The sequence below is a fragment of the Euprymna scolopes genome, chromosome 10 (assembly GCF_053919585.1).
Source record: "Euprymna scolopes isolate OS-2025 chromosome 10, ASM5391958v1, whole genome shotgun sequence".
Taxonomy (NCBI): domain Eukaryota; kingdom Metazoa; phylum Mollusca; class Cephalopoda; order Sepiida; family Sepiolidae; genus Euprymna; species Euprymna scolopes.
In genome coordinates, this window is record NC_136491.1 from 101,394,391 (window position 1) to 101,419,215 (window position 24,825).

The window sequence follows — 24,825 nt, forward strand, 5'->3', positions numbered from 1 at the left end:
GAAGTTTCATGGGAGTATGAAATTCACAAGCGGTCCCCAGTCGCATGTATATCCCCGTTAGGGGAGATGACGATGTTAGGTTTTTGCAACTTTTTGCAGGGAGGAGTCGACATCCCCCTACATACATCACCTGGACTTCCCAAATTGGTCACCCATTTTAGTAATAACCAGGCTCAACGTTGCTTAACTTCGGTGATCTTACGGGAACCGGTGTGTCAACGTAATTATGCCGTATATAATGTCTGAAATAGCGAGTGAATGCCTAACATCCGTTAGAATTCTTCATACTCATCTAGAAAAATAAATTATAAGAAAATAAAAAAAATATATACAAAACTATTCTGTTAACAAAATTAATTTTACCAGTCCAGTGCAGTGATAAGTATTCTTTGAGAGAGAGAGAGAGAGAGAGAGAGAGAGAGAGAGAGAGAGAGAGAGAGAGAGAGAAGCCTCGACCCAACAATACGCTCTAAGCAACTGATATTTTGCAATTTAATATTTCGTCTTCATTTTCAGAAGACTTCATCATAAATGAGTGAAAGAATGCTATTTTCACATTGATAAACACTGATATAACCATTTAAATGTATATCACGCGACACCACATTTTTTAAATTCATTTTTCTTTTGTTAAACCAACTATATTCTCTTACTGATTTAAATCTTTTAAAGTCATAAATATGTAGTTTCTTTTCATATTAAATGTAAAAATAAATATCTAGCAATACTTACTAATCCGGTACCTGCACCCCCAAGGAGCGCAGAATTGTATTCATGAGAGGATACTTTTCATTTCCTGGGCAAATACCAGAGAAATCATCCAAATCGAGTGCCCAGACAGCGATACCACCAAACTGGTTTTCTATGGCCCAGTTCATCTTTGACCGGAAGTAAAAACAAAAACAAAACAAAACAAAAAAACAATAAAAAAACAACAACAAATTACTCGACACATAAGTAGAGTTATGTAGTAATTTTTAAATTGAATTTTTTTTAAATGCTCATTCGCTACGATTAATAGTTGTATTAATAACAAAGACTCTGATTGGCTGATTAGCAAACCCAGTTTCATAGGAATGTATAAAGAAAAACACGTATCAACATAGTCTTAATGCCATAGCCCGAGGATGAAAATTCTGTGAAGCATAATTGCCATATATATTTTCAAAACTTACTAAACACACACGCGCACACACACACACACACACACACACACACACACACACACACACACACACACACACATGGAAGTTCTAGTTATGTAATGAAAAAATAATTTGGAAAAGAAAAACAAAATAGAGATATGTAATCTGCAAAAACAAAAATTTAAAAACACTTAAGTAATGTCGTGTCCATAACCACCCTAACCCTAACCCTAACCCTAACCTTAACCCACCCTCAAAACTTATAAAATTTAAAATAACATGAGTAATGTTTTACGTCGGCCAATTGGATTTTAAAAAATAAACAGAAACATCTTTTTCAGATTTCGTATTTAGAGTACAAACTAAAAATAAATAAATAAATAAATAAAAACCCAGAAGATTCTAGTATCAGCTGAAAAATTAATAATTTAATTAATAAAATACGAACTAAAGCTTTATATGACGTTTCTGAAGTTTTGAGAAACGGATTGGTTATGATTCATCGGACTACTGTTCTCATCTTGAGTGTGATTTTCACAACGTTTCGCCTACACTGAAAATTGAACCTTCAACCTTCAGGTGAAATATCACTTTTACAACTGATTTTTCCAAGTACTCTAACCTAGGTCATTTAATTCTCTGTCTGGGCGACCGAAAAATACAATTGCGAATTACCTAGTACCTCTATCCAGTCATGGCTGACGGAACAAGGGTATGCTATACCCACGGAGTAAATAAAGAGTTCCATTCGAAATTCTGTCCTGGGTTCGACAGATACATTTCCGAGTTCGACAAGATGAGCCTGCAGAAGGTCTGAGATTGCATCGACCGAAACGTTTTGAAAATGACACTCAAGTTTAGAACAGTAGCCCGATGAATCCAAATAATAAAGCTTTATGCCATAAAACGAATTAGTTGCTATTGCACAAAAAAGTTTCATCGTCGTAAATAAATGCCCCACTTCTCTAAGGCGGATGTGTTGCATTTAATCTTGTACCAAACATAGATAACGAAATACAATATGAATAATGATCTCAACATAGTGCATTCTGTTGAGAATCCTGGTCAAATTTTTCAACATGAAAATGATCCCAAGCACACAGAAAAAGATCTACGAAACAGTGGCTTGCCGAAAATAATGTGATATCCTACCACGACCATGACAGTCTCCGGATTTGAATCCAATCGAGAATATGTGGTGATAGTTGAAAATTCACATCCGAAAAAGAGCATCGGTGAATATTAAATATCTGAAAACAATACCACTAGAAGAACGGAACAAAATACTTACTGTTGTTTGCAGATTATGGATTAATGTCGAAAGAAAGAGATTGGTCGCTAATGAAGTAAATAAGGCCATTAAACAAAGTGTTAAATAAAGATAATACGTTATTTTTGTATTGTATGATCACATTAAAATTTATAAATTATATCATTTAAGTTTCGTATCATTTGGATATTTCGGACTATTGTTCTTATCATGGCTGTAATTTTCACAACGTTTCGGTCGATGTAACCTCCGAATTTTTTCAGGTATATCTTGTCGAACTCGTGTTTTTGTCAAACTTGGGAATCTCCGCGGAATTTTGAACAGAAGCATTTATTTACTTCAGGGGTAGCACGCTCTCGTTCCGTTAGCCATGACTGGATAGAGGTTCTAAGTAGAGAAAAAGATACACCTGAAGAAGGTCGGAGGCTACAATGACCGAAACATTGTGAAAAACACACTAAAGATGAGAAAAGTAGTCCGAAGTATTCAAATAATATCAATAACCAATCCCCATCTAAAAAATTCCGAAACATAATTGAAGTTTATTTGAATGTATTAGTAGTATAAAAATTTATATAGTAAATGTATGAAAAAATGTTTAATATATTATTGTGAAATATTGGAAAAAAGATGTTATTTTAAATATGTTGAATGTTAACGATTCTTTTTTGTTTTAGATAAAGAATTGGGTCATTAATTAATATTAGTCATGCTCACAGTGACACTAAGAAAAATATTAAAAAGTAATGAAATCAACATAGAGTGAGTAGGGGGGCAAGTGAAATACATATATAGTTATGGGTGATTTCCGAATTTTTGAGATAAGGATTGATAATTTGTATTATTGGAATTGTTCGGACTACTGTTCTCATCTTGAGTGTTATTCTCACAACGTAACCTCAGACTTTCTTCGGGCGTATCTTGTTCAACTCGGTAATTTTTCTGCACGAAATTTCTAACAGAACTCTTTAATTAATCCACATAGTTAGCATGTTCTCGTTCGTCAAAATACACCCGAAGAAGCTCTGAGGTTACACTGGTCGAAACGTTATGAGAATAAAATTCAAAGTAAGCTAATTACTAGCACTTCAGCTCGCAGTTCAGCTCGGCTTTGCTCGGGCCTTATGTACTCTTCATAACTTTATGTGCATATGTATATATATTAAATAGTTTGACTCATGTCCAGGTAATCTACATCTAAAAGCAGCCAAGTTTTCGCCTAAAAACTGATTAAAAAGCTTACGGCATATCTGAATACCCTTTATGTAAAATTTCAAATGGTTAGACCATAAATTGGCTGAATAGTTTGCTAGAGACCGTAAAGTCAAATCTTTTGAACTTTGACCCCTTGTCAGCTCAAATTTCCCGTCAAAAACCGATTAAAAAGCTTGCCCTATGTCTGAATACGCTTTATATAAAATTTCAAACATTTAGACTAAGAATAGGCTGAGTAAATAAAGACCGTAGAGGTTAAATTATTTTAACTTTGACCCCAATTTTATTGCCTTAATATTTATTGTTTTGGGCTCGAATCAAATTAAAAGGTTTGATCCATGTCCAAGTAACCTACATTTAAAATTTCAAGTGTTTAGACTCAAAATTGGCGGAGGAGTTTGGTAGAGTTTTCAAATGTCAAATCGTTGAACTTTGACCCCCTTAACAGCCAATTTTCTGGCTGAAAACCGATTAAAATCTTTTTCCAAATCTCAATACTCCTTATCTTAAATCTCGAGTCTGTAGACTTAAAATTGAAAGAGTAGTTTGGTAAGGAAATGTACACACACGGACAATTTAACTTATTATATATATATATATATATATATATATATATATATATATATATATATATATAAGTGAACGTGTCGGTCTGTCTGTCTGTCTGTCTGTCTGTATGTCTGTGTGTGTGTACATTTCCCTACGCAATAACTCTGTCAATTTTTAGTCTACAGACTCAAAATCTGGTATATAGGGTACTGATGTTTAGGAAAATCTATGTGATCGGTTTTCGGCTAGAAATTTGGCTGTTAAAAGTTCAAAGTTCAACGATTTGACCCTTGAGAACTCTACCAAACTTTCGACTTTCTTAATATAATAAAAAACATAGATATGAAAAATAAAACCATGAATAGTCTCAATATAGAATCTTTATACACCAATATCCCTACCAAGAAATGCCTCAACCTTTTTTCAAAACACTTGAACAAAATAAAAATTAAATTACCTCTGCCAATAGATAATATAATTAAAAGTATAAGTATATGCATTGACATGACGTATTTCACATTCAATGGACTCTACTACAAACAAAAATTTGGACTGCCTATGGGTAACCCCCTAAGTGAGGTTTTGGCATGTCTATTTTTGGAATTCGTAGAAATCGGACCCATGAAATATAAATTGCCCAAGGGCACTTCCTACTACACATATATAGATGATATTTAAATTTTTCTCCCCCATGTCTTCCAAAATAGAGAATATCACTGATAAATTAAACAAGATCGAACTCACTATTAACTATACCTATGAAAGAGAAAATAACAACTCCATACATTTTCTAGACAGCAATATCATAAATAACAATGATCATCTAAGTTTTAAAGTCCATCGTAAAGTAACGAATAAAAATGATTACATACATTGTTATTCTCATCACGATGATAAAGTAAAAAGAGGTATTCTAATAGGATTTTTAAGGGCCCTAAGAATATGCAGTGAAGAATACAGCAAGGAAGAATTTGAGTATATCGAACGTACATTCATGAACTTACAATACCCTCAACATTTTTTGACAAATACAAAAAGGAAAGCACTAAAAATTTACCATAACCGAAACCGAAACAATTCCCTAAATAGCCAGACACACGACAGACAATTAACATTACCAACTAATAAAAACGACAACACAATCTATAAGAACCTAAATAAGACAGACATTTAAATAACAAAACTAAACTCTTTAACAATTAGGGATCTAACACGTAAAATTATAACTAATACCAGCACTAACACCAAAGCCGGAATATATTCCATACCTGCCTTGATTGTGGAAGAATATACGTAGGAGAAACTCAACGTAATTTAAATAAAAGAATATATGAACACAAAAGAGATGTAAAAACAATAGTACACTCAACGCCATATTTTGTCACATCATGGAGAACAACCACCATTTTTATTTTAACAAAGCAACTTTCCTTAAACACATACATAATAGATCCACACGACGTTTGAGTCGGCTATAATCTCCCATTCCAGTAATATAATTAAACAAAGAGAATGTTTTTTCCACGTTGCCCCCTATCTGTCGAAAATAATTATTAAAGAGAACAATTTAGACACAGGTTAAACTCGATATATATATATATATATATATATATATATATATATATATATATATATATATATATATATATATATATATATATATATATATATATATTTAAAAATCCATTCGTAATTTCACTTCATTTTATTTTTATTTTACTTATTTACTGTATTTTATTTTATCACTGTCTATTTTTAGACCCCATTTTATCACCTCCTATTCTTATTTTTAGATGCCATCTTTTAAGTTACTACACTATTTTATCCCAATTCAATTATCCCTAATTTTTAAAAACTCCCTTCGTAATCGCGTTTCATTTTATTTACTTTATCTATCACGGTTATATTTGCAATCTTTTAAATCTCTACGATATTTTAACTTTTAGACATAATCCACTACGCTAGTTTACTCTAATTTATTTTCTCTCATAAAATGTATATATGTATATAGACATCTAATTTACATAAGGAACACACGCTGATTATATATAGCCCCAAATCTTCCGACTCTCTCGTCAATGACCATCCCTCTTGAAAAAGCCCGCATAAATCGGGCGAAACGTTGAGTATTCAGGTCCTTTCACCTCCATTTTATTTCATATATATATATATATATATATATATATATATATATATATATGGGTGAATTGTTCATTTAATTATAAATCACCACGAATTAGAACGATTTACAAATAACCTTTTTCAAGCATAGCTCGATTTCAGAACTAAAATGCATATGTTAGCATGTACTTTGTGTTATAAAAATATATGAGAATAATGTCCTAGATACGCAAACTTTGATAAACAAACTCACATTTAGTATAATAATAGATAAACCCAAATAAAATGTGGATTTATAGATTGTAGTAATGTGTCATTTTTTAGTGTTTAATCACCCCAAACAAGGCACAGTGCCACTAAGTCGTAAGGGGCTATTAATAGAGACTATATTTATCGGGATACTGTGTAGGGAGTTGGGCAACGACACTTGAACTTCTGAGTGGAAACAGGGGTCTGGGAGAAAAATCCGCAATCTAGCAGTTATGGGGAAGGAGCTATTTGAGTCGAAAGCATTACGGCATCTAGGGATCTCTACAGTGTAAAGGTGGGATTTTGCTGCTTGTCTGGTTTGTCGGGGGTATTTACGTTGAGAGGTTATACTAGTGCTCCGAATTCGTCGGAGCACTTACATTAAAGTACTTGTAAAACAGGCACATTTAAGCGATTGGACAGAGGTTGGAGTTTGGCCGACAGTTAGGGATCTATTAAGTTGGCGATTCTTTTATGAACCCTGTCTAGGAGCGAGAGACTAGTAGGAGATGTACCAGCCCAGATGTGACAATAATATTCCATGCATGGGCAAATAGTGGCTTTGTAGAGATACAGGATACTCTCACGCGTGAGTAACCTTTTAGCACGGTAGAGAGTGCTCACTTTTATCGCAGTAGCCTTGGCAATTACGTCAATGTATTTGTTTCAATTCATGTTGTTTGTGAAAAGCCTAGGGGCTTGAGGGAAGTACTTTCAGGTAGTGTATCTTGAGTGGTGGAGAGGGTTTCTTGTAATTATTAAAATCATTTGAGAAAAGAGCGTCAAAAACAGTTATAGAGTGACTCACTTTTATATTAATACTTCTCGGGTCATCATATCCAACCCACTGGTTTTTCTTCACGAGGTAAGGAACTTTTTGATCACTCATCCATCGAACAGTCGCCCCTTCGCGTTTCATTTCACAAATCTAATAAAATTAAAAGGAATACAAATGTATTGAAAGCAAAAATGTTGATAAAATATAACATTTAAAAAAATGATATGGGGGAAAAAATTAAATATAAAAATAAACAAAAAAGCATAGTTGAGCCTGGTCATTATTAAAATGAGTGGAAATACCAGGTGCTGTATGCGTTCTCCACTTATCTTAACATTGTTTCCAGTCGTTTTGGATTTTCATTTGCCATTGGAATAAAGCAATGCTAACTCAGGACGAGCGTGGTTGGAGATTTCTTCACAATTACGCGCACAGCCACGATTACAGTGGGTATCCATTGTCTCTCAATTATTATTATTATCGAAACTTGTAAAGATTCTACTAAATAAAATATACTTGAAAAGTCATCCTTTTTTATGGTGGGGTTACTGTAAAGAAACATTGATTACGAATTTTCTATTGTCTAAACGGAGAGAGAGAGAGAGAGAGAGAGAGAGAGAGAGAGAGAGAGAGAGAGAGAGAGAGACAGAGACAGAGACAGAGATATAGAGACAGAGAGAGACAAAGAGACAGAGAGACAGAGATAAAAGACTTGAAATAAAATATTTTCGTTACAGAATAGTGGGATTTGAAAAAAAATACACATTTTAGGTTACGTACTTACGTTTTATGTCGAAATTAGTATAAATTCCAAAAATACAAAAAAAATGGCCCATTTTCATACATACCACCGAAATCAGTAAATCGAAATCGAAAGCAAGGGAGATAAGTCAGTTTGTTATACAGAATTAATCGCAAAGAAATGTTTCATATTAAAACATACGATCCAATTCGATAAATTTTATTTTTACTTGTACTTATTTTTCTACTGGAGCATTTTTTGTAATTTTTGGAATTTATATTAATTTCAACATGACACACATATACGTGATGGCGTTTATTATTATTATTATTATTATTATAATTATTATTATTATTATTATTATTTATTTTTTTTATCTGAAATGCATTCATTTCAAATCCCACTATTCTACAGATGCACCTATTTTTCTTTGCACCTCATAGTAGGCCAGAAAACCTCTTTCACCGGTGTAACGTCCCTCACGGCCGCCATCCGTAATCGGGGCTCCCAAGCTGTTGTTGTTGGCATTCACAAGAAGAAACGTGCGTCCGTATAAAGCGAGGCCAAGGTTCATCTTTCTTTTTGGTACTCCGTGCGCATACCAATATTGCATCGACCAGAACTGAAATATAGGAAAAGTAAATAATTCGTTAGTCTAAATCATGAATTTTCAACCGGGGTACACATGACCCCTAAAAGTCTATGACATCTTTCTGAGAGTCTACAGCTAAAACATAACAATTTGGGGGTCCACAATGTTATGTTGGTGGTCCATGAAGAAAGCAAGTCAGAATGTTTTCATTTAACACACACACACAGACACACACACACACACACACACACACACACACACACACACACACACACACACACATATACATATATATAATAGGGCCATTTTATTAGCATATGTATGTGTGGATTTAAAAATCATGCTTTTTTTGCTAGAAGTCTTGTAATAGATGCAAAAGTTAAAACCATTTTTAATGAAGTTATTACTTATTTCAAGGCACACAATGAAATTAGGGTCAACTGGGTTCTACTGGTTTATTGAAGAAATGATAGTGAATCATCTATGATAGGCAAAAGCACTTGTCCCTGAAATATTGTATATTTACTGCGTGAAAAACCGTCAACACTTAGTTGCAAAGAGAAAGAGTGAACGCTTTCATGATGTTGTAATACTTTTATGTATGTTGTAATAATAATGTAGTTCATCATCTTCTATAATATAAATTTCATCTGTCTGTTTAAATGTATATTTGTATGTCAGGTCATGCCATGTGCTACTGGTACAATGTAACCCAGTACTACCTGCCTCATGGTTGGGTCACCGGCGACTAAACTGGTTCCCCACCAAACTTGTTTGGTGAGGAGGGCGGCTAGACTCCCTGAAAGATTAAAAACAAGACCTTCCAAAGGGCGAATGAACCCTTTTTCAGGGTCAACGGCCAACTAGCATCGTGTATATATATATATATATATATATATATATATATATATATATATATATATATATATATATATATATATATATATACATGTGTTGGGGTAGAGAGGGCTCCCGTAAGCCGTGGTGAAGGCAACCTTTCTAGGAGAAGCAAATCTCTGATTTAAAAAACCATAAAGTGGGAGACCAGTACCCACATTAAGCTGGTCTGCAGTTTAACTTGTTGCTGGCTATCTTGCTCTTGCTTGTTACTGGATCTCAACATTTTGAACTGAGAGAGAGAGAGACTTAGCTGTCGTACAAAGCTAAAACTCTGTACCATCATCTTTGTATAGATACTCCCTCAGGCATTTGGGCTCATGGACTTTAAGTGTCTGAGGGAGTGGCACTCGTCTGACAAGACATTGCAATCATCATGCATGCATGTATGTCTGCATAAAATTTTCGACAAAGGCGACGGATTTTCACGAGATCAGTGTCGTTTTTTAGCCTCACCCTTCGGACGACAAATATCGAAAAATTGGCTAAAAACTTTACCCTCAACTGAGCACTTTTCTACAAGGAGAGGTCGCTTTTTTCGCCGATATTTTCGAAAGTCATCCTCTCTTTTCGATTTACTAGCCTTAATTTAAACCTTCGCCACTTTCCATTTGACGATGGTCGCAAGAGCAAAGACGTCATTTTTTAATTTTTTTTTTATTCCTTCGTAGTACAGGTTCGAGCCTGCCTGCCTACCACTTTTTTTTTTTTGCTCAACACACCCGGGCAACGCTGGGCACCCAGGCTAATATTAAATAAAATTCTTTCCGAAACCGCCTTTTTCATAGAATATGTAAGCAAAATGGAGAAACTTAGTTTACATCTTTGAAAACATTGTTTCACAAGTTTGATTTGAAAATTTAGAAAACCCAATAATGTTATACATTTTTTTTAAAATTATTATTAAAGTATTAAAATATTTGTAGTCTTTATTCTGGGACTTTCATTGTTAAACCACAAGAAAACTTGATTTTAAAATATTAAAATATTTGTAGTCTTTATTCTGGGACTTTCATTGTTAAAATACAAGAAAACTTGATTTTTTTTCAGTGTTCAGTGTTGTTAAACCAAACAGATCGACCCGTCATGAAGAGAGAAAGTTACATGTCCAATGTTATTGATAGACTTTTCTTTTACCGACGGTCCGACTCCCTGGGTGTAATACAGGCAAAAATGAAGATAACGTGAAAAAAAATTCATTATCGTATTATTTTGTGCTCATCTATATTACATTTCTCGATGCTTCTGCATTTACCGACTTGTGACTTTCACAAGTTGGCTCAGGCTTGCTCGGCAGCTGACAGAAATAACCGGAAAAAGTCAGCCGAAAGTTCCTCAATTTTTAACGAACGCGCTGTCTGATTTTAGTTAATACGAATCTACGAAGGTTACTTTTTTTAAAAATAAATTTTGAGAAATAAAAACTTAATTTTAATCGTGTAGGTCAGGGTTAGGATTAGATACGTGTTTGTAATTTTATTTATTGTATTCCCATGTTTTTCCTGTTTATCATTATACAAAGTGAAACGATAACATTGTCGCCCTAAAAACGACAGTACAGTTTTATTTTAAAACTTTTATTGAAAAAATCAATTCAGATAACTTAATTATGTAGTAGAGCTAACGTCTATTTAATATAGAAACCTTTAGCCTCAATTACCACTTCAATACGGGTCGGAACTGAGAGCATGCCTTTTCCACAAGTGCCGACAGGAGCTCGGCGAATACTCGACAGATGGCGGCGATCAGGCTTGCTTTGGTGTTCTATGAGATCATGCTGACGATGTTCTCGACGTATGATCAAACGAAGTAGTCCAGCGGGTTCAGGTCAGGGGAGGAGGAGAGCCAGCGAAAGAAAGGTATAAAGTCGTAGCACTCCTTCTGAAGCCAAGCCTGAGTCTCCTTGGACTTGTGAGCCTGTGTAGAATCTTGCTGCCACATCCAGGGTCTGCCAGCGTCCACCTGATTTCACCAAGGGATCACCACACTCTTCAGCACACGCAGTTACACTTTGGTATTGACTTTCAAGCATACTTCGAAGATGTGAGGTAGCATGATGTGACCCTCAATTGAAACCACATCAAAAACCATAACGGTGGCTGGAAACTTTGTTTTCATCACCCTGGACATGTCCCTGTTATTTGTGGCAATCAAGCGATGAATTTTGAGGGTACTGGCAATGGTCCTGTTGTCATAACTTGGATCGGTAGAAATCATGAGTTGTACAACGGCGCATCTCCGATCTCGTTCGTTGAACATTGTGCCACTTTCAGACATGATAGAAGCTCCAATCGCTCTTGGGATTTGTACACAGCTGGCCAACTAGTAAATGATCTGCAACAAAAAATAAAAATAAAACCGGTTTTCATCAAACGGAAATGGAATCAAGATGGCTTTTCTATGGCGACAATTTTATCATTCCATCCTATAATTTTCTCGTAGCGGTTTAACGTTTCGCGATCCGTCACTGGACGAGAATAAACTGAAGGAGTTAACTTCTCGTTGAGAGAGAAAGGTACACGCCCGATATTGTTGATGGGCCTTTCTCTCTCCACGAGGGGCTGATTCATGGGGTTAATGCAAACAAAATAAAAACACTAAGTCTTTTTTATGATTAAGTTATTTTACAATAAAAGCCTCAGAAAAAAAAGAGAAAAAATGATTTTAATCATTTAATAAAAAATTATGTAACATTATTCGGTTTTCTAAATTTTCAAATTAATCTGGAGAAAAGTTTGAATAACATGTAGGGTGGCTAACAAATATATCAAAGGAGAATTGTCTTCGGAGTTTCATCGCAATTTATGATTCTCTAGTTTAGTTTGTAATGGTTGATGTTTACACATCGAGATACAAAATAAAAATGCATAAACGAGTTTGTACGCATATCGTTTGCGCACACACTATCCTAAATAAAAACAAATAACTATATTTTGGACCAATCAGAAACCTTTCTGGATTTATTTGAACTGGTCTTTCTTGGAGCTACCTAAACCCTTTGAGCCATATTTTTTTTATCCAATAAACCAGTGGAACCCAGTTGATCCAAATCTGCAGATCGGTGCCACTGTGGGTGCTCATCTTTGCAGCATTTCCTTCTACACACGCATACAAACATTAATGCATACACATACACATACAGCTCTCGTTTGTCAATCTATATAAACTTTATTCATTGAAAAATATATCCAATCCATCTCGCTGAAATATTTTACTAATGCAATAACAAAAGAATATTGACTCTTAAAAACAACTTTCAATGAATTATAATTTATGTAAATGAGCAGAGAAGTTTTGATAAATATGTTTCTGACCTCTGTAACGCAATGCTATTAATTAATTGATTTAAACGTCTTCTAATGTCCCAGTTCATGAATTCCCATTGTTTTTACAAGAACTCTAAAATATTCCTTGCCTGGTTGTAAAATACGCTTAAATATATTTTAATTTATACAGATTTCGTATTTATTATTATAAAGTTAATTCACTATTAAATATAAAATTCTATGTTTTTCTGTTGCTGTAACTTCCATTTTAAATTATCTATTTTTTGAACATTTTGTTTACCGTATAACAATATGTCTCGTTTTTTTTAAAATCATATTTGAATACAAAGCCTGCAAATCTTTTTCACTGAAAATATTTCTCCGAATCCGTCTCCCCCCCTCCAAATACTTCTCCCATTACAAAACGCTATAAAGTAAAATCCTAAAACTGGTGACCGATACTCTAAAGAATTACTGGAATCGAATATGTTTACTTCAGATTGTTAAAAGGATTCCTTACCATGTTAAGCAACCGGTCGTCTCCTGTCTCTTGCTCGGCCGGAAGAAGTGGACTGTTGTGACCGGTTTTGTTTTCCCATGCTCCGTGATAGTCGTATGTCATGATGGTAATAAAATCGAAATAACTGTTGAACAAAACAAGACATTAAAATCAAACAAAATTCAGTAGAATTCAAAAGTTATGACATAATACATATTTGTTAACTATACTTCGAAAAATTTAACATGAACAAATATTTTTGCGCGGGTTTGTTTCAGACATATTTTTTTTTATCTTCGGTACAAAGATTCTTTTTCAATTCGTTACAGGCAAAAATTAGAATAGAAAGATCACAAACACACAGAAAATGCATATTTTACTTTTTTTCTATTTATAGCATGCTAAAACTGATGATGATATAACTCCTTTACGTTTTTATTTTTTTTGTCATTTATTATTATTGTGTTCATTGTAATATTCTTCCTTACTGGAATAAGTACTTTCGAAAAGTAATCTAAGCGAATTGCATTTTTTTTAAGCACAAAGAAACTGCTGCATGAATAATAAATAAATAAATTACAAGCCAGCATCAAATATCGATTTGTGACACACGCACGCGCGCAGAATATTTTGTGTAGCTTAATCGCCATATATATTTTACAACTTACTATATATATATATATATATATATATATATATATATATATATATATATATATATATACGAGGTTTCTTTAATAAATTTCCAGAAGTTTTTGTACCGGCATTTGAAATTGTCATAGACTCTTGAAAGTTCTGAATGTTATTGCTATACATCTTATGAGATGACTAATCAATTTTTATGATTTCCTGTTCAAATGAACAGCTACAGCAGGAATTGGAATACTAAAGCCTGATTCTTACAGTTTGTGAATTTCAAAAATGCAATCTGGACATGAGGGCACTTTAAAAGAATGGTATGCAATAAAATTCTGTTTTAAACTTGGAAAAATGACACAGAAACGTATGGAATGCTTCAGATTGCTATTGGACCATCTTGTATGAATTGAACATCGGTTTTTGATTCGCATAAGAAATTCAAGGAAGACAGGGAGTGATGATGAGAGGTGTGGGATGAGAAAGACCACCAGAGTTGATTGGCCAAATAATGAATTTCGTATATAAAGACCGTCGTGTGTCTATAGATACAATAAATGTACAGTTTGATGTGAGTATGAGAACTGTCAATACAATTATTTGCAAGGAACTGAAGATTTGGAAGATTTACGCGAAGTTTATCCTAAGAGTGATCAGAAAACTTGGTTGGCATCAGCTAGAATTAAAACCAAAGCAGGTAGCCCTCTAGCCTTTGTCGTTATCGTTTGAGCTATCGCCAGATGAATAATGAAACGTTAAAATATAATTGACTATAACGTATAAATGTATATATTTGTGCATGCGTACGAGAGCACTTTAAGTCAAATTACGTCTGTCAAGTTCCAATTTTAAAATATTTTACGCCTTAACAGCTATTTTACCGACTAAAGATCAAATCGAATTTGTTCCGCAGGTCGAAATTTCTTACATATCAAGTTTAAAGTCTGTAGACCAAAATGCGATAGAGAAATTTAGTAGAAACTCTTCCTTAGATAGACATACAGACAATATATCTAGATAGATAGATAGATAAGAAAAAAGGTATAAACATGAAGCCAAAATAAATGTTACTTATCACATATATATATTGATATTCATGATACAATTAGTGGGAGGCGCCCGGCTTTGCCTGGTTGTAAAATACGCTTAAATATATTTTAATTTATGCAGATTTCGTATTTATTATTATAAAACTATTTCTCTACTGAATATTATATATTATTTTCTATATAGTACTGATTTTAAAAGTTTTAAAAAAAGTTACTCAAGTGCCATCAACTAGAATTGAAACCAAAACATTTAACACTCCAACGTTCCCTATTGATATAGCAATCGAGGGATAGGTAAGAACAATTTAATTGTAAACAACTTAAAGGAATTAATTAAATTTGCGCATGCATAGAGAGAAATACAAATATGTCAGCAAGTTAAAATGAACATTTTGCATTTCAACTTACCGGCATATTTCTGTGCGCGTTATTCATCCATTCAAACAAAGATTTTATTCGTTATAAATCATCCTTCGTGTATGATTAGTTTCCTGTTAATTTCAGTGTTATGTGACCAGTAGTTTAAGAGTTTATCAGTTAAATATTTATGCATAGACAGACACACACAATAACAGATACTGTTTTATTTATATAGACTAGCGGGACATGTGAAAATTTCACAGCGAACTCTTTCATATGTAATATATTAATGTTGGCATTCTGTGGATGTTCAGCGTAAATGCAGACGCCTTGATATTATTGTAGCTCTTTTGTTAAAACTGCAAAAGTATTTATCTAAGCTAGCAGGGGCGCCCGGTCGTACGCTTAAATATAATATTTCAATTTATGCAGATTTCATATATATTATTATAGAGTCAATTTTTTTATCGATTCCTATATATTATAAGGTTGAATTGTAATTTCAAAAATAAAAAAGATATATCCATATGAATTGGGTGCATCAACTTGAATCGAAACCGAAATCAAAACTTATGTAGAATTCTTGGTAAAATGATTTATTACAAGAAATGGAAGGTCATAACAATTAAACGAAAGTCACTCTGTACGCATGACACACAAAATACTATACACGCTATCGTATTAATATATAGATTAAATTTTCTACCTAAAATTCTTATATTCTGTAATATTTGAACCTTTCGAAGTATTTAATTCCAATGAATAAAGCAGTAGTGGAGATTCTTTTTTTTTTTTTTTTTTACTAATGTGACACCGTTTATCAAGATCCAAAGGCAACTTAAGGATGGGGCGTAATGAGATTGAATAACATCTTGGTGGAATTGGAAACACTGTGTTAAATAGTCAGAACTTGGCTTATTTAGGCGGACGGTTCGACAAAAATTTGTTAACATTGGATATTTCGGCAGGATTTCACTCATAAATATAAATATCAATGTGTATTATTTGGATTCTTCGGACTACTGTTCTCATCTTGAGTGTTATTATGATAACGTTTTGGCCGATGTAACCTTCGACCTTCTTCAGGTGTATCTTGTCAAACTCAAGAATTGTTTTTTTATCGAACTCGGGAATCTACACGGAATTTCGAACGTAACATTTCATTTAATCCACAGAGGTAGCATGTTCTCGTTCCTCAGCCATGACTATGTAAAAGCCCTAAGTAATTGGCAATCGTATTATATTAAACCTTTATAAGAATGCAATTACAATTGAATTTTACCAAGTACTTTATCCATTACGCCACGGTTTCTGCAGAAACATAATATAAATGACACTATCTTATTATAAATTTTCCTAATGTCTGTGTGTGTGTCGCGGTTTATCTCAGCCTACAGGCAACCCACCCAGGCAAGTAAGGTACTGAAATGAAGCTTATGCCCCAGCAGATGTTCTAGTGATATTTATATCCATGTTTGGTGTATGGAAATGCAAAAAACTGCAAAATAAAATAATGATTTACTAAACAACGTTTTATTTACTGGATATTTTTCCGGTATTCACCGGAAGTTATTATATCCCTTAGTAAATTCGATTTACTGTCTGTGTGTATGTGTGTGTGACGCGGTTTATCTCAGCCTATAGGCAACCCACCCAGGCAAGTAAGGTACCGAAATGAAGCTTATGACCCAGCGGATGTTTTAGTGATATTTATATCCATGTTTGGTGTATGGAAATGAAAAAAAAATGAAAAAAATAACGATTTACTAAACAATGTTTTATTTACTGCATATCTTTCCGGTACAAGGACTCAAGTTTGCCCAGCTAGACAAACTTGGGTTCTTGTACCGGAAATACACCAGTGAGAAATGAAATAATGTAGGAATCATCTCACAAATCAAGAAGAACAAACGAACAAAAGACAATGCTCTATTAACTTTGTTATTCGCGCGTAGTGCGTTTAAATACTCACGGGTGAAGTGCTGGAATGTCATAGCCAGAATCGATCTTGTCTTTTCCTGCTGACACGGCGGCAGCGATCAGCAACCGAGGTTTGCCTGTCTTGGCAGCATCATTTTCGAAGGCGATGCGGACTTCCTTTTGTGTTAAATGAAATGAAGAATATGAAACACATATTAGATGGTTCAATACACCAACTGACACAAAAATTGCAACATTTTGCTATTTGTATGGCTTTATATCAGGTTGGGTCTACTCTACATCATACTCAAAGTTGGATAAGATTTGAGAATTGAAAGTTTAAAACCTGCCATAAAATCACACAAAAAATATTGCAATTTTTTTAGTTGTATTAACTAGCATAAATACATTGAGAGAATAAAATCCGAAAGCACAAACTAGATTAGTTCGCAGCGGTGTGATAATAATAAAAAAGAACAATGAAAAATAATCAAACTTTCGCTGAAACATTGCATGATATTCGAATGACATTTCTAGAAAATTTTGAAAACCAAATAATAAACGTGAATGTAAACAAATACCTTGAACTTTCCACGCAAAAGATCCTCCTGTAAAGTAATAAACATGTTCTCTTCTTTTTAGAGATATATTAGCCTCTTGAAGATATGAGTCATTAGATTAGGAGCTTATATATATCTATCTATAATATAAAGCTGAATGTCTGTGTGTGTGTGTATGTGTGTGTCTGTGTCTGGTCACGAATAGGCTCTTATATGGTGGACTATTTAAAAAAAACTGATTACATATAATGATAGAAGATGTATCGAGACAGGGGAATGGGTATGTTTGATCTGGGAGAACGGTGGTTCATTAAAATTGTGGGGTCTGCGTTCGCGCCTGGTCCACAAAGTATGGAAATAAAAAAATTTAAAAAAAACAAAACGTTTACAAGTGTTTTTGATATAGATGTACATAATACTATTTTGATAAGTATGTTTTAACTTAAATAGGGATGATATAATAAAATTGTGGGGTCTGCGTTCGCGCCTGGCCTCCATAGAATGGAAATAGGCACAAACTTTAATAAAGACTTTTCATATCTGTCTGCGTAAGTATATTTTGATAATTATGTTTCAGTTTGAAGAAATATGGTATAGTAAAATTATGGGGTTTTCGTTCGCGCATGACCTCCGTAGAATGGAAATATGTCACAAAGTTTAACAAGGTTTTTTAATATAGATCCAACAGAATACTGTGATAAGTGTTTCAGTGTGAACAGGTATGGTATAATAAATTATGGGATTTATCTATTTTATTTTTACTTTTATCATATTTTGCTTTGGTTTCGAAGCTATCTCTTTACAATTTTCATAACCTATCATACTTTCATAAATCAGAGTCCATTTTCTGTAGACTGTTTTTGAACCCAGTCAACGACGGGTACTTTTGCTAGTATATATATATATATATATATATATATATATATATATATATATATATATATATATATATATATATATACTAGCAGTTCAGCCCGGCTTTGCTATGGCCCTATGTACTGTTCATAACTTTATGTGCATATGTATATATATATTAAAAAGTTTGACTCATGTCCAGGTAATCTACATCTAAAATTTCAAGTGTTTAGACCCAAAATTGATGAGTTTGGTAGAGTCTGTAAAGGTCAACTCTTTCAACTTGGACCTCTTGGCAGCTAAATTTTCGCTAAGAAACTGATTAAAAAGCTCACTGCATGTCTGAGTATTCTTTATGTCAAATTTCAAATGTTTAAACCCAAAACTGGCTGAATAGTTTGCTAGAAATCTTTTGAGCTTTGACCCCTTGGCAGCCAAATTTTTAGCCAAAAAACGATTAAAAAGCTTACCATATGACTGAATACACTCTATGTAAAATTTCAAATATTTAGACTAAAAATTAGCTAAGTAATTTAGTAGAGATCGCAGAGGTCAATTTTTTAAAACTTTGATCCCAATTTTGACTCCTTAACATTTATTGTTTCGAGCTCGAATCAAATTATAAATTAGATCCATGTCCAAATAGCCTACATCTAAAATTTCAAGTGTTCAGACACAAAATTGGCGGGAGAGTTTGGTAGAGTTTTCAAAGGTCAAATCGTTGAACTTTGACCTCTTGACAGCTAAATTTCTGCCCGAAAACCAATTAAAAAGATTTTCGTAAATCTCAATACTCCTTATGTCAAATCTCGAGTCTGTAGACTAAAAATTGACAGAGTAGTTTGGTAGGGAAATGTACACACACAGACACACGCACATACACACACAGACAGACAATTCCACTTTTATAGATATATAGATAAGTTACTTTGTTGTTGACTTTATTAATACTTGTAACAGCGTGAGAACGTTGAATTGTATTCATTTTTACTTTTTACATGCTGAGAGTTTCCTTATCTGCACACAAATACCTGTATTACATCGTCCCTTCGATGGGACACATTTTCATTCATACACATATTTACATGATGTTTTACGTACTTCTTTTTACAGGCATAAAAGCTATCCATGTAAAAAAAAATACATATGCACAAAAAATGGAAACGTGTTTATGTACCAAATATGCTTTGGCAACCAAACAAAAACAATATTACAGATTATTTGAAGACCTCAATCAGTTTGTAGAACTGTGAACAATCTTTTGAGCTGGGTTTATTTTATCAAATTCAGAAAAGAATATAAGTAAATTATATCTAATCTGTGTATATGAACGTGGGTATGCATCTAAGAAAAAAAATTTCCTAGAGTAATCTTTCTAGTCTTGTCAAAGTCGATTACGGAATCTATTGGGAGATAACCCATTCTTTTCATTACACAGTTTCTTAAAGATGAGATTTTATTCGTCTTTCCTACTCTATAGGATGGTGTGACATAATAGGGTCCATGTTTGAGTGGAGAAGTCTTAACGGTTAAAGATTACCCCCAGCAGAAGTTGAGGAAGTCACGTGACTTCCCAACCCGGTCTCTAACACTCTGTTAGCCCACTAGATTTAAACACGAGAAGACGTGTCTGGCGGCTCTCTCTAAGAAAGAAGGCAGTGCCTGCAAGCGGCTGATTTAGCGAGACGGCCTGTCTGTCTTGCGTGCATACAAATTGTCTCCTGTTAGTCACCTGTCTAGAGGCCCCGACCATTTTGTCTGAATGAGGTATAGCTTTGTTCGGTCTCAGGTGGCCATGTCATCTGGCATTACCTCTTTATACTAATCGTTCACTACTTAGCAAGGCCAATAGCCACTCGAGAATAAGTTAATGATATTTTCAATTGAATGATAGAAAAGTACGATGAAAGGATTGGCAACTATGATTAATTCAAAGGGTGGCATAACAAATACTTATTGACATTCAAGTTTGAAAACGATCATGTTGTATCATGTAAATAAACATTCCCACGATAACGTGTTTCTCAAGCTCATTCTTCGATACGGAGATTAGTCTATTGCTATTAGCTCAAGATTTAAACGGATCCTTTCTTGACTGTGCTTGTACCTATCCAGAATGCTCTATGAGAAACTGTTTTCTTTTTCTACTCACAGACCTTAAATTGACTTTATGAATAATCTTGCTGCAGTTGAAAACGGGTGAACATCCTGACTGATAATCAAAACAAAGTATCGTTAATAAACTCTCTCCCCTGAAAGAACTAAACAAACGAAAATTTTTATTAAGTTTTTTATTTTAAGATATTTTACTACGTCCAATATTATATAAAATACTTTTGTTGCACATATGCACTGTTAACTGAAAGTCTTTGAAAAACCTAGCATTCTTTAGGCCTGTCTCTGGGAAATAGTTCTGTTCAATGCCCAGGAGAAATCGTGTCCTGATTTATAAAAGAATAAGTCGAACCATTCCTTCCAATAAAATTAAATCACAACCACCTCCGTTGATTTATTTTGAGTAATAAACTTTCTTAAAAATAGAACAGAATGTCTATTTTTTGTTGGTATTTTGTATCGGTAACACAAATTTTATTTGATATATATATATACAGTAAAACTCCTTTAATTTGAACTTCTTCTAAAGTTGGACTTCCTCTCATTTGGACTTCTTCTAAACCTGGACCTTTTCTAAACTTGAACTGTCTAGTCATTGAAATTGTATTAGCATATTTGATGCGGAGTTGCAATAAAACTGTTTACATGGTTTAGTCAGATATTGCGCAGAAATGTTAATATTGATACTATATAATTAATGTAGATTAGTTATTGATAATTACTTTACACTAACCGTAATTTTTTTTTCATATTGCTATATTTAAAATAGTGTAAAACAACCCATCACAATGGCTTGCAACCCTAAAAGAAAACCAGTGACACTGGCTTTACTCGAAAAACGTCAAATTATAGAAAAATTAGATGCTGGAATTGAAAATAGCGTTATATTGAGATATAATAAGATTAGAAGAAGTACACTGTTTTACATCAAAAAGAAAAAGGAGGAAATATTGAAGGCTGCTCCTTTCTCTCCAAATGAAAGACATGTCAAAGGAAGGACTCTTCGCAGACCAAAGCAAGTTGAATTCGATCGAATATTGTATGAGTGGTTTGTAACAAACCGGAATGAAGGTATAGCAATATATGGGCCCATGTTAATTGCTAAAGCAAAATCTCTTAAGGAAGAGTTGAATATCGCAGAAGATATGAAATTCAGTGACTTAGGAGCTTTAAGAGTAGACATAGTAAAAGACAATTAACAATGTCAGGCGAACAACGGTTTGCTGATACACATGCAGCATCAAATTATTGTGACAAATTCAAGACGATAATTACCGATTATGGTTTAATACCAGAGGATGTTTACAACGCTGATGAAAGTGGTGTAAATTGGAAGTACTTACCTACAAAAGCATTAGCCGGATCCGAGGAGCAGAAAATAAAAGGATTCAAATTAAATAAAGAAAGACTAACAATGATGGTATGCGCTAATGATTCTGGAACTCATAAACTTAAGCTTCTTGTCATCGGAAAATCAAAGTGTCCCCGAGCATTGAAAGGAGTTTCGCCTTTGCCAGTATCCTATTATTCTTCATGAAATGGATGGATGAATCAACAGTTGTTTAAAAAATGGTTTTTGCAAGAATTTGTGCCAGTTGTCCAGAGGCGTTTTCTTGAATTAGGTAAACCTAATTCAAAGTGCTTGCTTCTGTTGGACAATTGTGGAGCACACCCTCCTCAGTCAGAACTAGTGTCATCTTGCGGGAATGTTTTTGTGTGCTACTTACCACCTAATGTGACTTCTCCCATCCAACCTATGGATCAAGGGATTATTTGGAACTTAAAGTGTTTCTACAGAAATGATTTCATGATGAATATGATAAATAGTACCGTGAGTATAAGCGATTTTCACGCCATTTTACTATCAAAGATGCCATATTTTCTCTCGCAAGTGCATGGAATCAAGTTCGAGCAATCACATTAACAAAAGGACGGGGTAAATTATGCCCAGCGCCAAAGGCTTCTGAACTGAAAGAATCAGAGAATACATCTGGTCTAGAAAAATTCTTGAAACCAAACGGTTACCGACCAACCACGCTGTTCTTAAATCACTTAATGCAAATGATGTTGAAATGTGGGCGCAACAAGATGAGGAAACTACTGATCAATATCCTGAAGGCAGTAATGGTGATGAAAATAGCGACAGATCCCATTCTCTTGACCCTAATATAAATAACCAAGAACACTCTGATGAAGCAATATCATGGAATGATGCAGAAAAGTCTATGGAGACGGTTTTAAAATTTCTAGAAAAAATTCCTTACTTTAGTGACAACTAGGTTTTGCAAGCAATGTCACTCCGAAGAGATATAATCATAAAGAAGCTACAGAACCAAGAAATTGTAGATTTTCGTGATCGCTTATGGAATACAATGGCAGCGCCCGAGAGCTCAATCAATGAAAATAGAAACTGCAATGAGACTCATTCAATGAATAAATAAAAAAAACTGTATTTTACATAAATGTATGATTTCTGTAGATGATAACTTAGGTAATAAATACCTAACAAGTAAGAGTAAATTTAATTTATTTTCAATGTTTTTGTTCCTGCTAATAATATTTAACAATTCTTACTTGCAATATATCTTAAACTAAACTTAATATATACTTGAAGTATCATATAGCAATGAATTTCATTTACTATTTCTTAATTCTTAGAAAATTAAAGGTAACTGCAGCACATTTTTTTTCATCACAAAACTTGAGCAACATCCTCTAATTTGAACGAAGCGGATGTTCAAATTATAGGAGTTATACTGCATATATATATATATATATATATATATATATATATATATATATATATATATATATATATATATATGTGTGTGTGTGTGTGTGTGTGTGTGTGTGTGTGTGTGTGTTTTCTTAGAAGTTTTTCAACAGTTAAAACTATATAAAACAAAAAAGTTTTTTTTTAAATCCTAAGTCGTTCGTAGGAAAACTATTTTGCTTGTAAGTCAATTTATCTCTTACAAGTTTGCTTCCAAGAATTCACACTAGTCTTAATATTATTTTAGGGATTATCAGTTGTTTACCATGAAAAACTGTTTTGGTAATTTAAAAAAATATATATATTATATCATGGTTCCCTAGCAGTGTGGACCAAACACCACCTCCCTTAAAAACAAAAACATTCTTGATATCAGATCTATAACTGATTGTCTATGTATGTATGTATGTATGTATGTATGTATGTATGTATGTATGTATGGTGGTCAAGGTCTGGTGTGAACGTGTGTTAAAAGTACACAGATGTCTTAGCGTCTTTCTGTGCTTCTCCCAGACAAACCCACGTGCACGTCATGACCACTGCCACGCAGACGGGGCTCTAATGAACAGCGAGTGTCCTGCGCCGTATAACTGGACCTCCACTGCCTTGTGGGCCAAGGTTATTTAACCAAAGGCTAAGAGTGAGGTAACCCTGACAGAAACCTCCAGAGGAGCTTAGGCCTTGTAAACTGCAGCATATATGACCCACCGGTGTGTGGAATATGCTCTGGTGCCCAGCAACCTAAGTTCCAGTCATGGATCAAATGGCATGGTGGATGAAGAAGGCTTTGTAAGCCGTAGTGAAGGCAACCTCCCTAGGAGAAGGAAAACTCTGATATAAAACCTGCGATGACTGCTGCATCGAATGATGTTGACTTGCTCTTCTTTTTGGATCAATGTGGCAGTTGTTTAGAGAGTGGGATTGTCTCGGTGTAAAGTCTTTCCTCACTATAAAAAGCCTTATGCACAGGCATTGCTCGATATAAATTAGATACACTTTTTACCATCTTGTGTATCTTGATAGCAAAAAGGCTGGCTGTAGCCTAAAATGGCAAAACATTCAATGAAGTTGGCAAATATGGTTATGAACGTAAATGGCAATACGGGACCTGGAACTTCCAGGGCCTGGCCCGGCAGGTGTTTCAGGGCTCCACAGCATGAACCTAGTCATCATTATGCTACTGCGAGGAAATATATGACAATGACTATCGGCTGTTGGAATGTGCGGATGCTGC

The 24,825-nt window shown here is 34.0% G+C and overlaps 1 protein-coding gene and 1 pseudogene across 1 annotated transcript in view; both read right to left on the reverse strand.

Annotated features, from left to right (window-relative positions):
• Positions 1 to 24,825, reverse strand: part of LOC145286516 (putative chitinase 10) — a 213,691-nt gene that overhangs the window by 163,828 nt on the left and 25,038 nt on the right. The window contains exons 4-8 of the mRNA XM_080135415.1: positions 17,341 to 17,465; positions 13,345 to 13,468; positions 8,506 to 8,691; positions 7,358 to 7,477; positions 733 to 878 (exon numbers count right to left, since the gene is read on the reverse strand). Coding sequence (XP_079991541.1) covers positions 733 to 878; positions 7,358 to 7,477; positions 8,506 to 8,691; positions 13,345 to 13,468; positions 17,341 to 17,465 — 701 coding nt within the window. The remainder of the gene's footprint in view (positions 1 to 732; positions 879 to 7,357; positions 7,478 to 8,505; positions 8,692 to 13,344; positions 13,469 to 17,340; positions 17,466 to 24,825) is intronic.
• LOC145286803 (5S ribosomal RNA) lies at positions 119 to 237 on the reverse strand (annotated as a pseudogene).